General features: G+C 54.3%; 1 protein-coding gene across 1 annotated transcript in view; it reads left to right on the forward strand.

Moving 5' to 3' along the window:
* APCDD1 (APC down-regulated 1) overlaps window positions 1–17,669 on the forward strand; it is a 32,500-nt gene extending 14,831 nt beyond the window's left edge. Inside the window, exons 3-5 of the mRNA XM_070362036.1 lie at window positions 2,645–3,176; window positions 15,181–15,502; window positions 16,592–17,669. Of these exons, the coding sequence (XP_070218137.1) occupies window positions 2,645–3,176; window positions 15,181–15,502; window positions 16,592–17,043 (1,306 nt within the window). The 3' untranslated portion in view covers window positions 17,044–17,669. The remainder of the gene's footprint in view (window positions 1–2,644; window positions 3,177–15,180; window positions 15,503–16,591) is intronic.
* The last annotated feature ends 341 nt before the right edge of the window (window positions 17,670–18,010 follow it).

Genomic DNA, 18,010 nt, shown 5'->3' on the forward strand with positions numbered 1-18,010 from the left:
TCTGGTAAGTTGATATCCAGCTTCAGAGTCTGAGAGTACGTTAAAAAGGACCCACACTGCCTGGACCAGCCAGGGCACAGCTCTTGGCTTCTTTTCCAGGCTGTGGAGCTGAGATTTATCCCGGTTTGAGCTCTGGCTTATCTTCCATTAGAGCTTTTAAAAATAGCCCAGAGGCAGACCTGTAGTCTTCACCCTGCCCATTAAATTGTTGCAAATTCACATGGCTAACTAGGCTAGGGAATAGTGAGATCTGACGCCTTCTGTGCAGACCCTGCCCAGGTGCCTCAGGAAGGGTTCACGGGCATCTGGAGAAGAGAGGAAAAAGCGAATAAGACAAGGGAGACCCAGAGGGTTTTTGTTTTTGTTTTTTCCCTAAAAATGGGGTTTCTCAGAATAACCTCCTCATCAGTATTGGCACAGACAATCTTAATGCAGTGTACTTTTAAATAATTTATCATTTTGTTCAACAAATATTTCTGAAGTGCACAAATGTTTACTGCGCCTGAGCACAGTTCTAGACTTTGTGTGTGTAGCAGAGAGTGAAACAGACACGTCTTCAGGAATTTCACAAATAAACACACGAAGTGTTACAAGGAGGGAAAAAAAACAACAGGTGCTCCAGGAGAATATCAGGGCTCCTATTTTAGGACGGGCTGGGGTGGGAAGGGCTACCAAGATGAGGACACTTGAGCTGAGATGTCCTTGGCCATGCAAGACTGGGAAGAGCTCTTGCTGGGGGGCAAGCAGAGGCTGGACTGAAGAAGCACCACGGTAGCCCTTGTGCCTGGGACAGGGGTGGGACAGCCCCCAGCAGGCCAAGGAGGAGGCTAAGCCGGCTCCCAGGGCCCCTGCAGACCAAGTCTCTTGTGAGTTTGGCTTTTAATGAAAGAGAATTGGGATGCCATTGAAGAGATTTCAGCAAGGGCCCTGCTAACAGCCTGATGCAATGTGACTGAAGGATGCTCTGGCTCAAGGGGATGGTGGAAAGAGTGACTGGGGATAGTAGGGTTCTCGGCCTCCTTAATCAATAGAAATCAATCAGAGGCCGGACAAGAAATTCAGGCCAGGCTTTACTGGGGCCCCTGCTGCAGCAGAGGGGAGCAAAAAGAAGTAATAGGTTGCCTTGCTTGCCCGGGTGGCTCAGTGGTAAAGCATCCGCCGGCCAGTGCAGGACACTCGGGTTTGATCCCTGGGTTGGGAAGATCCCCTGGAGGAGGAAATGGCAACCCATCCCAGTACTCTTGCCTGGGACATCCCATGGACAGAGGAGCCTGGCAGGCTACACCCCATGGAGTCACAAGAGTCAGACATGACTTAGCGACTAAACAAGGATAACAACAATCCCCCAAGGGAAGGGCGAGCTTGTTCCTTACATGGGATGAGGGTAGGGGATATGTTGTTCAGGGTTCGGCAGGTGGGATGGCTTAGGTGGTCTGCCCACCTCTTAAGTGGTGTTGAGTGCAGGGGGTACACACAGTCCCCTGGTTTGCTCCCGGCTCTTCAGAAGGCAGTGGGATTTTTGGTCTTTCTGTATCTTGTCCATAATTTGCCCAACTGCACATGCACACAGTTATTTTTAGTCTCGTAGTTTCTGTGTATCCATTGCTGGAGGAGTGGTGTGTCCAGGTGCAGGCACTGCAGCCAAGGGTCCTAGGTCCCAGCCTGTCTCAACTTGGGGACGACCAATTAAAAAGCTGGAGACTAGTTCCAGCTGGAGATGGCTGAGGGCTGGGTGAGGGGAGTCAGTCCGGGGGCTGATGGAGAAGCAAGTGGATGTGAACTCAGAACTGGATCAGCAGATTCTCAAGTGAGATGAGGTGTGAGAAGTCAGTGGTGCTTTTGTCTAAACCATGGCAGCAGACATGAATGCCTCTTACATGGAAGGACTCCTCTCTCCCTGGGGGATGGGGGGAATATGGGTTTCTTCTCCCTCTGTCACAGAGACAGATGCTCAGAGGACCACTGGGTGCCATATGTCCACTCAGCATCTGCTGGCAGATGAAGGTCTCTCCCCAGCGAATGGCACCCACTTCCAGTAATGCTCAGTTTTGTCTGACTCTTTGTGACCCATGGACTGTAGACCCCGGTCCATGGGATTTCCCAGGCAAGAATACTGGAGTGGGTTGCCGTTTCCTCCTCCTCTTCCTGACCCATGGATCAATCCCATATCTCCTGCATCTCCTGCATTGCAGGTGGATTCTTTCCCACTGAGCCATCAGGGAAGCCCTAATGCCCATCCACCAGTTTGTAAGCTAACAGTAATTTTGAGAACCACTGGCCTTTGGGATGTCAGCTTCACAGCTTGATTTAGCTACACACGGCTCAAACCAGATTTACCATACCTACTAGGTTTATATATAAATAATAGACACAAGCAGGTTAAAGGCCAAGACTGGTGAGAGGAACGTCCCAATGTCACCAAGACTAGGATCTGGCTAAAGGTGATGAGTGGACGGATTCTCTGGCCAGCCCACTGACCGCAGCTGTGAGGTGTGGGGCCAGACCCCTCTGATGACCTCCCCTGCTTAATGTGCTCACAGTATCCCTCCATGTTTCCGGAGCTGTGAGGTGAGGGGTTGGGCCCCTGTGATGCCCCCCTCTTGCGGCTCCGGACTCACTGGGTGTCTGCCCCGCTTTCCCGCAGCTGTGAGGTGCGGTCGGGCCCCGAGTTCATCACCAGGTCCTACCGATTCTACCACAACAACACGTTCAAGGCCTACCAGTTCTACTATGGCGGCAACCGCTGCACCAGCCCCACCTACACGTTGGTGGTCCGCGGCAAGATCCGCCTGCGCCAGGCCTCCTGGATCATCCGCGGCGGCACCGAGGCCGACTACCAGCTGCACCGCGTGCAGGTCGTGTGCCACTCAGAAGCGGTGGCCGAGCGTCTGGGGCAGCTGGTCAACCACACGTGCCCCGGCTTCGTGCCTGCCGGGGGCGCCTGGGTGCAGGACGTGCCCTACGACCTGTGGCAGGAGGAGGGCGGGCGCGAGTGCACCCGGGCCGTGAACTTCGCCATGCACGAGCTGCAGCTGGTGCGCGTGGAGAAGCAGCACCTGCCGCACAGCCTGGACCGCCTAGTGGAGGAGCTCTTCCTCGGGGACGTGCACACCGACACCGCCCAGAGGATGTTCTACCGGCCGTCCAGTTATCAGCCGCCGCTGCAGAACGCCAAGGTAAGGCGCCGGGCTGGATGTGGGGGGCGGAGCTAGGGCTCTCCGCAACACCGACGGGCTGGGCGGGGCCAGTTATCAGCTGCTGCTGCAGAAGGCCAAGGTACCCCGCTGGCCCTGGATGTGGGGGGGGGGGGGTGGGAGTGGGGGGCTGCATCATGGGGGGACTGGGGGTTCCAGCTACCAGCCGCCCCAGAAGAACACCAAGGAACCCTGACGCCCCAGTGTGCCCCAGATGTCGGGGGTGGCTCTGTCACAGAGGGACCACTGGGGGTGATGGGATGGGAGGGCCACAGGCCAGGGGACAGAGACCTGGGTCAGGGCACCTGGGGGCTCACCTCCAGCTCTGTGATGGGGCCTGGTTTTCCCATCTGATGAGGGTGATGGGCCTGGGTTGGTGGCTCAGAAGGGCCTTGGTGGCCATCCTTGAAAATTTCTAAGTTTTCTTTCTGTCCTGACCCTCTGGGAGCTTCTTCTATGAGTCCAAGAGGAAAGCTTGCAGGAAATGGAGGGGGGTTATGATCTTAGCACCTGGAAAGACAGAGGGGCAGCCAGGTGGGGATCCCCTGGCCCTGGAGGTGGGCGTGGGGGTGAGGGCTGTGGACCCTTAGAGCCTCCTGCTCTGTCTCCACAACAACCCTGTGAGGCTTCAAACGACCACCCTCTTAGCACAAGAGCGAGCAGCTGAGGTGTGAGGGGTGGTCTCCTGCCCAGGGTCACTGGTTAGTGACTTTCAGAGTCAGAGCTTGAACCCAGATCTTTCCCGAGACTCCACCCTCTCCCGGTTGGACTGAGACCTAAGTCACTCTGACGCTGGGGAGGATGTGATGGGGACAATGAAAATCTTGAATTCTGACCCCCTAATTACACTTGGATTCACCAGGCACTTCCTTCCCGCAGGCTCGGAGTCTGTGTCTGCAGTAACAGGATGGTTTCCGCCACAGCATCTGGGGAGGCAGGCAGGGGGCCTGGGATGTTGGGGGGAGGGCCAGAGAACCCCTTCCCCTCCCCACCCCCCCGCATCAGACCAGCTTTTCTGGAATCCTCTTTAGAACAGCAGCTCTCCAATCCAGGGCTTGTCTGACTTTTGCTTGGTGGTTTATTTGTTGGATTTTTATTTTTCTGTCTTTTTAAATTTATTTTTAACTGGGGGAGAATTGGGCTTCCCTGGTGGCTCAGCTGGTAAAGAATCCACCTGCAATGCAGGAGACCTGGGTTTGATCCCTGGATTGGGAAGATCCCCTGGAGAAGGAATGGCTACCCACTCCAGTATTCTGGCCTGGAGAATTCCATGGACTATATAGTCCATGGGGTCTCCAAGAGTCGGACACGACTGAGTAACTTTCATTTTCTTGCTTTATAATGTTGTGTTGGTTTCTCATCCGGTTTGTTCTCTACCCTCTGAGGGCGCTTATGGCTGGTGAGGGTACCGCATGGTATTGCCCCCCACCAGACCGCAGTTGTTTTCTTTCTGTGACTGCGAGCTTGTGCCATGAAAGTTGGGAAAGTCACCTTTGTGACGACTGTGGGACATCTGCTAGGAGGCCAGCCTGGAGACACTGCTTCCTCTGGGTGCGTGTCTCAGGGACATCCCCTCCTCGGGCTCCAAGCAGACCCAGGTCAGGTCTGTGTGCTGTGCCCTGCAAGTTCCTGGGCTATCTGGAGCAAAGATGGGACAGGGTCATGGGGGAGAGGGCAGCCCACCTGCCCCTAGGACCCCAGGCACCCTCACAGAAAGAGGGGAGGCATGGGCTCTGCCTGCTCCGCAGCCGATGGAGGGGCCCCAGGCCTGGCTCCTGGCAAGTGAAAGGATGTCGCAGGACCTCTGCAGGTGGCTGCCACGTCCAGACACTGTGGCTCCTCTCCAGACTTCTGGTGTCGAGACACTGTGGGAAGGGGGTTTGCAGACGTGCACTTGGCATCCTCTGAGCCCAGTCAAGCTGACATTCACATTGTCTCTGGGAGTGAGTGAGTGTGTCACTGGCGAGGATGGCCTGCAGCTCGTCTGGAAACTCCGAGGGAGCCAGAGTCCCAACCCGGCCTGGCTGAGCCTATTAGAGGATCGCCTGGGAGCAGAGCCTTTATTCCTGCTTATGGTCCAGCGAGGATGCTAGTGAGCAGGATGGTCAGGGGCCAGGAAGGAGAGGGAGGCCAGACGGAGGCCCCCTTCCCGGGAGAGGCCGCAGATAGCCTGGACCTGACCTGGGGCTGTGTGTGCACATCATGGGGTCCAGGCCCTGCTTCCTCACCTGAGGATGCTCACATGGGCTCTTTGATCTCCTGCACTCTCCTTACACCTGGAAAAGCAGGGAATGCCTGCACCCAGCTCTCTCTTCCCACCTCTGTCTCTGCCACTTCTCAATGCTCTGCGGCTCTTAAAACAAAGTTAAAGGGTAAATCCTTGCTCCTGAGCTGGTGGCTCCAGAGAGGCACCCCCATTCCTGTGCCCACTGGGCTGACTTCCCTCACCAAGCCCTGCCGTCTTTGGGAGAGCCAGGTTCACACCCCAGCTCCTGGAGCACACACATCTCGGAAGTGAGTCGTGACATATCAGCATGGGTGGCAGCTATGAGGCTGATCTTCTTAGGATTTTCATTAAAAAGTCAAGGCTTTGATTTCTGACAACGTTGGACCTTGGAGATGGAGCCAGTCCCAGGGTCCAGGCCTCCCGGGGTCACCAGCTGCAGGCTTGACAGTGTTTTTCTGACCTCTGGAACTAAATCTTTTCTGTAAAAGAAGCAGAATTGATGGGGTTGACATGCAGAGCACCATCAGGCATTGGGAGAGGCTGCCCACCCGGCCTGCAGCAAGGAGCCCTCGGGGCAGGTGGCTCCTGCAGGGAGGGTGTCCAAGGAGGGCTGCCCAGCGATGACGAGGCTGTAAGGTGGCTCCTCCTGTTTTCTCTTCCCTTCTCTGCAGGGAATGTTTCCCCAGATGCTTAAGAAGTAAACTCTTTAAACCCCAGGCCACAATCCCTCTCCTTGTTAAAGAATCGCTAAGGGTGGAGAAAGCCTTGGACCATAGAAACTACCCAGGACACACTGTCGAGTTTTGTTGTTTGTTTTGTTTCAAAGGAAGGTATTGAACAGTGTGAAGAGTGTGATATCATGTGTAAAACTAGCAACAGAAGAAGAAGGTAGGCTGACCAGGGACCTGGTGTTTCTGCAATGTCGGAACAAGGAGGAGGGGACAGTACGGCCAGGGACAGATGTTTGTCACCAGGAACGTTTCTGTACCTTTGTGCTGAGATCTTACGCTATCCAAACTTGTTACCACACTCAAATTCCAAAAAGGCAGGACTCCGAGGCTCGGAGGAGCGCGGTGGCCACAGATGAAGTGGTGGTGGGGCTGGGCGGACGCGGGCCGGTGTCCAGGGCCTGGGCTGTGCTCTCTGCGGAGGCCGGCCCGGCCCCGTGGCTCGGGGAGCTGAAAAGGCCCGTTCTTCTCCTGTTGTCCCTGGCGTGTGCGTCTGGGCCCGCTGCTAGCGAGTGGTCAGGAAGTGTTGCTATCCCTCCCCAGGCGGGCCGGGAGAGCAGGTCAATGGGCTTGGCCTCCAGGGCCTCTCCAGGGCCCTAGGTGCTGCCTGCCCACTGGCTCCCGCAGGCCCGCCCTCCCACTGCCTGGGAGAGGAGGGGCTGGGGGTGCTTCCGGACAGACCACAGGCCCAGCCGCCCCCCATCTGAACCCTTCACCTCCTCTAATCGCCAGTCCTTAGAGACCTGGCTGAAAATTAGCTTAAATGCTAAATTGAGTTTAAAACCACTCGTTTCAGCCCCTCTGGAAACGGGACACCGTGTAAAAATAGAAAATTTAAATCAGCTTGTTTTTCTTAGCTTTATACAACTTTGCTGTGAGGTTCAGAGCCCTCAGCAAATACGCGATGTTTGAAGAGACTCAGGTGAGCCTCCTGGGAGGATTCTTCCGGATGAAGTTGGCTACTTTTCATTAAAAAGAAAAACAGGACCCCCTAAAGTAACCCTGAAAGAAGAGGCTCGGCCTGAGTCGAGTTCAGCTTCAGGGCACGTTCCCCTCTGCCTGGATTCCTGTGCTGCGGAGGGTTAGCCAGGCGCCTTCTTTCCTCGGCAGAATCAAAAGTGATTAGAGCAAAGATTGCCGGGGTCGCTGGAAACACCAGGGCCTCAGGATCAAGCTTGCAAGCAAACGGAATTGGGCTTTTTCCAAAACCCTAGGCCGGTGAGGCCACAGCATCGTAAATCAGAGAGGTGTCTGCAAACCAGACCACTCTCCCCAGCCACGTGCCTGAGGTATTTGTCCTGGAATGTGATGTCGGGGCTGCCTGGCAAGGAAGAAGCCCTGCAGCGTGTTTTGGGGCTGCCTGAGCCCTGGGAGGAAGCAGGGGTTCCCATGTGCTTTCTGTCCTGCATTCTCTGCAGACCTCTGGGCTTGAACAGCCATTTGTCTGGAGGGAGCTTGTCTTTCCAAGGCTCTTCAGGGCATGTGAGAAATACAGGTTTACAGTGACATCTGTGACATCCCAGGGACCTTGGACCAGTGGCCATGGACAGCAGGTGTTCTGCCCAGCTCCGGGAGGCGGGTCTGTGGCAGGAAGGGTCTCTCCTTAGGCCTGTGGTTGGCGTGACTCTTGGTGGGCTGTGAGTGAGTGTCACAGGTGCACTGGTAGAAGGATCCAAAAGCTCACAGAGGAATCCAAGTCCCTGCTCTTTTCTGCCACTGCAGGGAAAGGAGAGGGGTTTGTGGAGGTGATGGGAGTTGGAAGAGGTGGTCGAGGACGGGGGATTCAAGGAGTCAAGACTGAGACAGTGTCAGAAGCCAGCTTACCTTCAGGATGCTGCTGTAAAGAACCGTGACCCTGCCCCTGGGGCTGGGTGCTGCCCAGCAGTGATGGGATCAGCTGATGGGCTCTGGACTCTGGAGGGCTTGCTCAGGTGGACACCCCGGGGCCAAGAAATGTGTTATCACACAATGGCCACTCCTCATGGCTGCTGGCCTCTGCTGTGTCTGTAGAACCTTGTTTTCTGTTTTTTTTTTTTTTTCTTGATTCCTGAGTGCAAGATTGCTTTATTCAGAGAGTCAGCAGACCAGGAAGTTGTTGTTGTCAGGGACCATGCATGCGGTAAGCATTTCATCCCTTAAAAGGGCAGGAGGCCGGGAGGATGGCGTGAGCTCCTGGGTGCAGGAAGTCAACTGTTGGGAAGTCCAGGGGGAGTCCTGGCATTTGGGGTGTTGGCCAAGCTGCGGGGAGAGGACAGGGCAGAGGTCAGATGTGGGGTCTACTGCCTTCATGGCAAACTCGACTGTGAAGATGAGTTGCCTTCAGCTCTTTAAATGCTCTAGGACACAACCAAGTAAACGTTAATTCAGAGTTCCTTCTGAAACCTCCCCTGTAGTCATCTGTATTGAAGAGCCAGCCTTCTTCTCAAGGATCTTTCTATCCGGCTGTTGCGTCTGGGCGCAGTGTGTCTGCAACGGCAAGCTGGAGGCAGGATTTTCTCTTGTGTGATTTATAGGAAAGGTCTTTGGGAGCTCCCAGCTCAGACTCTAAACCTCCTAGGAAACCGTTTCTAGGAAATGCAGTGTTGTTCCCCAGGGGATACACCCAATGCCCCATCCTACCTCCAGGATGCAGTGTTCCCTCGACTCTGCTCTGGAAGCATCAGGCAGCCACACACAGAACTGAGAAGCGGCCGAGCCTCTCTTGCCCTCTCCCATTGTCCTTCCAGCTGGGCCCCTCCGTGGTGCCTGCATCACAGCTACGGGGTTGCCGGGCAGCATCTTTGTGCGGCTGAGTCCTCTTCCCTCAGCACCCGTGTCAGCTCCTGGCCGGCAGTAACCAGGCTGAGCGGGGTCTGAGCGCTGCTCCGGTCTGGCCAGACAGACTGCCAGCCTCCAGGGGTGGGGAGTGGGGCCTAAGGCTTCAGTTATAGACACCCAACCCATTTCTTGCTGCAGGTCACTCCTCATGTTGAAACGCTCTTCCCCCTTAGTCATCGTAAAAGCCTGCTATTTAAGTAAATCATCTGAGGGACTTCCCTGATAGTCCAATGGTTAAGAATCCACCTTGCAATGCAGGGGACACATGTTTGATCCCTGGTTGGGGAACTAAGATCGTACACGCCACAGAGCAGCTAAGCCTGCCTGCCGCAACTAGAGAGTCCTGTGCTGCAAGGAAGGATCCCAAGTACCGTGACTAAGACCCGACCCAGCCAAATAAATAAATATTTTTTAAAAAAGAAAAGCATCTTGGAAAAGAGAAATTTCACACCTGGGGCAGTATCTCAGCCTTAATTTCTGCTTCCCCACGGTTGTTCCTATAAGTCTTTTGAGTTTTATTCAAGCCAAAGTGAAAGTGAAAGTCGCTCAGTCATGTCCAACTCTTTGCAATCCCATGGACTTCCCACCCGGCTTCTCTTGTCCATGAAATTCTCCAGGCAAGAATACTGGAGTGGGTTGCCACTCCCTTTTTCAGGGGATCTTCCCGACCCAGAGATTGAACTTTGAACCTGGGTCTCCTGCATTGCAGGCAGATTCTTTACCATCTGAGCCACCGGGAAAGTCCAATATTCAAGCCAAGGATGGTGGTAATTAACAGCACAAATCAGAACTTTTAAAAAAATCCTGTCCACAAGACAGAAAGTTGTTCTCTTTATCCAACCATGACTGAAACTGTCCCCTTGTTGACAGTGTCCATCGAGAGGCCAGAAATCCCACACTCATTTGTGACATTTGGTTTCTTAATACCAACTGAAAGAGTTGTTTAAAATAGTGACTAGTCAACTCAACAACAATAACAATAAAAGAAACCCAATTAAAAAATGAGTAAAGGGAGTTCCCTGGTAGTCCAGTGGTTAGGATTTCAGGCTTCCACTGCCAGGGCACAGGTTCAGTCCCTGGCTGGGGAGCTGAGATTCCACACCATGTGGCACAGCCACAGAAGATGTACAAATTAGCCCATAAGCGCATGAAAGATGCTCAGCATTTCTAATCCTTAGGGAAATGCAGATCGGAACTGCAGTGGGTTACCACCTTCACACCTGTTAGGATGGCTGTTACCAAGAAAGGAGAAAGTAGCAATTGGTGAGGATATAGAAAAAGGGGACCTTTGTGAGAATGTACGGTGTGCAGCTGCTGTGGAAAACAGTATGGCAAGTCCTCAAAACGTTAAGCACAGAGTTGTTGTTGTTCAGTCGCTCAGTCGTGTCCGACTCTGCGACCCAATGACTGTAGCCCACCAGACTCCTCAGTCCATGGGATTATACAGGCAAGGATACTGGGGTGGGTTTCAATGTCCTCCTCCAGAAGATCTTCCTGGCCCAGGGATCAAACCTGTGCCTCCTGCAGTGGCAGGCAGATTCTTTACCACTGAGCAACCAGGGAAGCCCAAAGACAGAATTACAATCCAGCAATTCCATGTATTGACCCTAAAGAACTGAAAGCAAGGTCTGAGGTATATTGGACAGCCAGGTTCACAGAATCGTTCACTGTAGGGAACAAGTGAAAGCAGAGCAGATGTCCGCCGGCGGCTGATGGCTAAACCACATGCGCACGCACACAGTGGAGTACCACTCAGCCTTAGGAAGGAGATTCTGACACAGGCTGACATGTGAACGAACCTTGAGGACGTTGTGTTAAATAAGCCAGTTACGAGAAGGACTGTATGATCCCACATATACGAGGGACCTCAAGTTGTCATATTCTTAGAGACAGACAGTAGGATGCTGGTTGTCAGGGGCTCAAATGAGGGGGGACAGAGTTTCAGTTTGGGAAGATAAAGAAGTTCTGGAGACGGCTGGTGGTGATTATTGGACCACTATGTGAATGCACTTTAATGGAAAGTTTTATGTATATTTTACCATTACAGGGGCTTCCCAGGTGGCACTAGTGGTAAAGAACCTGCCTGCCAATGAAGGAGACATAAGAGACATGGGTTTAATCCCTGTCTTTGGAAGATACCCTGGAGGAGGGCATGGCAACCCACTCCAGTATTCTTGCCTGGAGAATCCCATGGACAGAGGAGCCTGGCGGGCTACAGTCCATGGGGTCTCACAGAGTCAGACACGACTGAAGCGACTTAGGATGCATGAAGTCAAGTAACTAGTTTACAAATTTGGCAAGATCAATACCCAAGGGTCAGCTTCCTCCCACTCCCTCCCAGCTGATGGATGACAAGCTTCTCCAAAACTACCCAGCCTGCCTTTCTCCGCTGCCAACCAGAAATGGTTCAGTCGGGACCCTCACTCACATGAAGGGACCAGAGTTCAGCAGGTCTTCATCTCAGAGTTCAGGACCCCTGCCCTGTCATTCTTAAAGAAAAACACCAGACACCACCGTGCTGGGCATGGACCAGCCTGGGCCCCACAGTAGTGCCCCCTCCTCTGAGCTGGTTCTTTTCTGAAGAGCAGTTGATCCCTGGTGTCATCGGAGCAGCTCTTCTAAGAACTAAGACCCCTTGTTGCTGCCCCATCCGCCCAGTCGAAGAATTCTGGGCACTTCCTGAATGATATTGGTGTTTGAGGAAACAAACAGATCTTTTCAGGGACTGAGGCTCGTGTCTTCCTAGATTGTCCAGAAATGAGGTGGTCACAAGTGATGTTTTTAAATTCCCAGATAGCAAACCGAGTGGTGGAAGCAGGAGCAAGCAAGTGGAGGCTGGGTCAGCCTGTCGGGACCTGCAGTGCATGTGGGCTGTGTAGGATCTGGCTGGTAGGCAGGAGTGGGGGAGCAGTCAGCAGGCTGCCAGCTGGCGAGCTCCCAGGGGAGTAGCCAAACTGTCGCTCCTTGTGTGTGTTTTGGAAGCAGCCTGGTGTGTGCTCTCAGAGGGCTCTCTCTCTTTCCAGGGTGTCTCCTGCACCACCTGGCATGGTTGCTAATAGGCACCAGCATCAGAATGTTTGTGAAATCTCAGAGACTTGAGTCTGAGTACTGGGCTGGTTTCACTCAGATATTGTGGACTGGGGTGGGGAAGCAGGGACAGCAGGTATAGTTTGATCAAGGTGCTGCTCACAATAACACTAGCCATTAAGGGGCTAACTTCCTGGATGCGGGAGCTCATACAGTGTTACAGGCATTATATTAGCTTTCCATCCCAGACTTTGCGTATCAGAACCCCCTTTTGGGGTAAAAAATACTTGAAACCTTCACTTCCTAGAAATTTACAAGAAAATACATCATGGCAAAATTACTGAATTCAGTGATGCTTTCTTTCAACTAAATTTATCTTTTTCATCCTATCATGCAGCACATACAGCAGAAGTGCTGTTTGTTTGGTCTTCCTACCAAGTACCAGCACGCACAGACCCAACTTGCTGAAACTTCTCTATGTAGCAATTCTCAGAGTACAGAGTGGGACCTGCCTTAATCTGTGCTCATTTCCTACAGCATTTATGCAGGTATAACAGTGCTCATTTTATGCATGGGGACGTTGACATGGAGAGATTGGTAACTTTCCTACAGTCCCCGGCTGCAGTTGCTGGCCCTTGGATCTCCTGCCATGGCTGGAATCATCATTTTTTGTGCAAAGAAGCCCTCGTGTGCTGTGTGCATGTGTCCTTCCAGTCCGTGTCCTTGTGGTGGCTTGCAGACAGCCCCTTGCTGACCACGGGCTGTAGGGCACTTTCTTGTGTATCTCAGAGATCTGGGCAGGAAACCACAGGTGCACAAACACATGGGGCCTGGGACAGAGGAGCCTCTGTGCTGCCTATTGCATCTCCTCCTCAAGCCCCAAACAAACCTCCTCTCCCGAAAACAGTGCCTGGCTCCACTGATGAGCACAAGGTCTGTCAGTGGGCGTCACACTGTCCCAGAAGGAGAGTGTCGAGGGGGCGACTGGAATGCCCTGGTCCCCTCCTTTGCCCGCCCGCTCTCAGGGGCAGCCCCTCTCAGAGTCAGTGCGAGGGATGGAAAGGCCTGGAAGTTGGATTTCTGCCCAGAGAACAAGTGCCTGCCTGCCGAGTGACCACCTGTCAGTCCTGCCCGCAGGCTAGGAGCTGTGCCTGGTGGGCCCCAGGCAGGGGCAGAGCCAGGGCCACCCTCCCACCACAGAGCAGTCACATGGGCATGGGCTTCTAGCGTGGCCGGCACCTGGCAACCCGGGTGGCAGGGAGAGGGGCAGAGAGGATGCCTGTTTGGGGAGGCAGCCCTGGCCACAGGCCTCCTGTGCCTTGGGTCCTGCAGCTGGCAGTGGCTATCTGTCTGGTCACGGAGCTGCCCTCCCAACTCCCAGACCTCAGCTTTTTCTATGAACCCCGAGCCTTGCTCCAGGCAGACAGCATCCACATGGCTGACAGTCTTGGGGCCCCTACTCAGAGGGGGTTTTCTCAGCTGCAGCCCTAGACAGCCCTCGTGAAGAATCCATGTTGATGCCCCAAGGCAGGCCCAGGCAAAGAGGCACTCCCCACAGACAACTGGCTGCTCTCACACTAATTACATGGCTTAAAGCCATAAAGCAGAAATCACAAAGAGCTGGCACACTGTCCAGACCTCGGGCCAGTGGATACAGGTGGGTACAGGAGTGCCCACATCCTCCCTGGCCTCTGCTCTTGCCTCCTTGAGGCCAAGCCCTCATGCCCTCTTTCTTGGAGACCCCTACCCTCATGACACAGCGCCCCGAGTCACCCATGGTAACTGAAGTGCTTTTTTCCTTTTGACCGTGTGTGCATCCTAAGTCTTTTCAGTCATGTCTGACTCTTTGCAACCCCATGGATTATAGCCTGCCAGGTTCCTCTGTTCATGGGATTCTCCAGGCAGGAATACTGGAGTGGGTTGCCATTCCCTTCTTCAGATCTTCCCCACCTAGGGATTGAACCTGCATCTCTTATGTCTCCTGCATTTGCAGGTGGATTCTTTACTACTAGCACCACCTCGGAAGCCCTTTTTCCTTCTAGTGTCTCATAATTATTTTCAGTGGAAAAATCTAACTGTGGTAAAATATAGGTAACAAAGTGTACCATCTTAGCCACGTCTAGGCATCCAGTTCGGTGATGTCAAGGACATTCGGTTTGTTGTATAACCTTCCTCTTCATCCATCCCAGCCCCCAGTTACTTCTGTTCTGCTTTTGGTCTCCATGGATTTGTCCACTTGAGGTCCCTCTATGTGGGATCGTACGGGGGTTTGTCCTCTGTGACCGGCTCATTTCACTGGGTATAATGTCCTCCAGGTTTGTCCATGTAACAACCTGCATGTGTCAGAATCCCCTTCCTTTTTCAAGGCTGAATCCGATTCCTTTGTATGTCTGGACCACATTTTCTTTATTCAGCCACTGATACACAATGTTGCTTCCGCCTTTGGATTATTGTGAATCGTGCTGATGTGAATATGGGTGAACAGATTCCTCTTTGAGGCCCTGACTTCAGTTCTTTAGGGTATAAACCAGAAGCGGGGCGCCAGGTCCTAAGTGAATTCTTTTCCGAAGCAATTACATCATTTTACATTCCCACCAGCAGTGCACTGGGGCTCCGGTTTCTCTACGTCCTCATCAAGACTCTCATTTTCCGCTAGTCTTGATAGTGCATGCTAAGTCGCTTCAGCCCTGACCCTATGGACTGTAGCCCAGCATCCTCCTCTGTCCATGGGATTCTCCAGGCAAGAATACTGGACTGGGTTGCCATGCCTTCCTCCAGGGTATATTCCCCACCTAAGAATCGAACCTGGGTCTCTCATGTCTCCTGCATTGCAGGTGGGGTTCTTTACCGCTGAGTCACTGGGGAAGCCGGGTCTTGATAGTACCCATCCTAATTGGGCAAAGTGGTACCAGCCTTTCTTTTTGACATCAAGTGTCCAGGACAGGTGGTATGGAATAAGATGTAACAGGATTTTCAAAGGGCCTTCAGATCACAGCTGAAATACTTAGGCCTGGCTCTACCATCAGCCCACACAAGCGTGCACTGGTGAGAACAGGCGGGCACACACGCCCCCAGGCACCCTCGGGTACCCTGGTTACAGGGTACGGGGCCCCGGGGGAGGCAAAGGCTGTGCGTTTGCACTGCCCTCTTGGACACCATCTCTTCCCACCTTGTGTCTGGGCTGCAGAACCACGACCATGCCTGCGTCGCCTGCCGCATCATCCACCGCTCAGATGAGCACCGGCCGCCCCTGCTGCCCCCCAAGGCGGACCTAACTGTGGGGCTGCACGGCGAGTGGGTGAGCCAGCGCTGCGAGGTGCGGCCCGAGGTCCTCTTCCTGACGCGCCACTTCATCTTCCACGACAACAACCATAGCTGGGAGGGGCACTACTATCACTACTCGGACCCCGTGTGCAAGCACCCCACCTTCACCCTCTACGCTAGGGGTCGCTACAGCCGTGGTGTGCACTCCGCCAGGGTCCTGGGCGGCACAGAGTTCGTGTTCAAAGGTAGGGCCCGCCCCGCCCCGGAGCTGATGTCATGGGGGCGGTCTGGGGGCGTGCCTGGAGGCGGAGCCAGGGCACAGGGCATCTTCTCTGCAGGGATGCTGGGGAGGAGACCTCCAGCCTCCAGGGCATCATTCACTGCGGCCCCTGGGCTGTGGTCAGTGGCGCCTCTGGTGCCCCAATGTTTCCCCGTCTGGCCCTGGAGAAGATGCCACCCACTGGCAGATGGGAGGTCGGAGGCCTGCAGGCAGGTGAAGGGTGACACCGCCAGGCCGCCGTCAGCCAGGGGGTCCTATGGGCTCTGTTTCTAGGCTTGTGTGAGCTTGTGCATCTTTTTAGGCAGGCGTCCACCCTGTCATGGACAAATAAGACAGTGGTGTGACCCCTCCCATGACAGCATCCCAGGGTTCAGTCCATTTATTATGAAGTGTATCTGACAATGCAGATAAGCCCCCTGGGGCACCTGAGCCCTATAGGGAGGAAGCTAGGCTCCAGGGAGAATGGGCCCTCCATGGTGGTAGCCCAGAGAACAACCCTCTGGGTCTAAGACCCCCCACAGCTCTTGTGTGTACACAGAATATGGCCCCTGAGAGGGGCTTGAAGTTGGTTCGGGTTTCCCTTTAATGGATTTAAGCATATTTTTCTTGCTTGCCACCTAATAAACCTTAGTCGCCCAATTCACAGGCCAGTATTAATTTGCATGACTGCTCGCTCATATAGGTGTGTGACACCAAAACTACTTAAAAACCTCAAAATCTATTCATAAAAACAAATTCCAGTTTTTGTTGACGATGGTGTCCATCCCAATGAGTGGGGTCCCCAGAGACCACTTCCCGGGCACAGTCTGGCTTCCTAGGACAGGCTGGGTCAGCCGCTCTGTGGGCTCAGCATGGACAGCGGATGGGCTGGACCTCCCCTGGTGGTCCCTGCAGGGTGCCGGGGGTGGCCACTGGTCATGTCCACACGTGATACCCTTTCCATCTGAGAGTCCCTCCTGTGGGCCATGGTCTGCGGGGTGGGCTGACAGCAGGGGCCTGGGGCGTGGTGCCACCAGCAGCCGCGCGTCAGGGAGCCATCTTGTCTCCTTGGCAGTGAACCACATGAAGGTCACCCCCATGGACGCGGCCACGGCTTCGCTCCTCAACGTCTTCAGCGGGAACGAGTGTGGGGCCGAGGGCTCCTGGCAGGTGGGCGTCCAGCAGGATGTGACCCACACCAATGGCTGCGTGGCCCTGGGCATCAGGCTGCCTCACACAGAGTATGAGATCTTCAAGATGGAGCGGGACACACGCGGCCGCTACCTGCTGTTCAACGGACAGAGACCCAGCGACGGCTCCAGCCCGGACCGGCCCGAGAAGAGAGCCACGTCCTACCAGATGCCCCTGGTGCAGTGCGCCTCGTCGGCGCCCAGGCCTGAGGACTTCTCCGAGGACCCCGGGGGGCACGGGCACCGCAGCCGGGCCCCCGGGAGCAGCCCAGGTCCCCTGCTGCTGGCCGGGCTCACCGGCCTCTGGACTCTGTCACCCTGGCTCGGCCTCGGCTAGAAGTGCCAAGGGTGTGATTTTTTTTTTTCTCACACCAGGATGCCTTACAATTTACAGACTTTCTTTATGAAAAGAAGAGACACTTCTTCCTCAGATGCACTTGAGCGGCTGAGAATGGTGCTCCTACCCGCCCGCCACCCCCACCTCCCCAACCCGCCCAGCCTGAGTCATGAGCTGTTTGAAGAGTCAGCTTTGAACTCCATCCAGTCGGGTCCCGGGCCTGGGCGTCCTCACCATATAATTGCACTTTAAGACCGCAGAGGGTTTCGGGCGAGCGTGTTGGCAGAGGCAGCGGGGCAAGAACTCCACCATCTTCTCTTCTTCCTTTCCATCATTGTGCGTTTTGGGGTGGAGCTCTGGCTTCAGCTTTTCCTGCTGCTTCTCTGTGGCTGCTTCCTGCTCCTGTGAACCTGCTTTGCTCTCTGAGTTCCCAGCAAGGGATGCAGAGCAGAGTTGGTTGGGACTGTGATCCAGACATTTTTTTTTTTACATAAAGAAGAGACAGGGAGCAGGAAAAGACATGGGTGTAAGGGAACAACTGTGCCAGCCTTTCCGCAGAAAGAGAACGAATCCACACTTTCAGATGTTGATAAGTATCTGTAATTAAAGTTTCAGAGTCATTTAAACTATGGTCATTTTAGCTTGTTGGGAAAGGAGGTGCTGGTCTGTGCTGGTCCCCGGTTGGCTACCGGACGCTCATCACTCTTACCGCCCAGGCACAGAGTGGGGCGGTGCAGATCAGCACCCTTCCCACTGCAGACGGACAGGAGCCACGGTTCAGGGAGAATGACCCGAGTGACGCGGTGCCTGTTTGGTCTGGCCTCCTCTCTGGGGGACCCTGTCCTGGCTCACGTGGTGCCTAGACCTTTACTCTGTCATCTCTGCTGCTTCAAAGACTAAGACTCAGAGACCACATATGGGCGCCATGGCCCTGGCTGTCCAGAGGAGGCAGTGGGGGCGTCCTAGC

This window comes from Bos mutus, chromosome 24 (genome assembly GCF_027580195.1).
Source record: "Bos mutus isolate GX-2022 chromosome 24, NWIPB_WYAK_1.1, whole genome shotgun sequence".
Taxonomy (NCBI): domain Eukaryota; kingdom Metazoa; phylum Chordata; class Mammalia; order Artiodactyla; family Bovidae; genus Bos; species Bos mutus.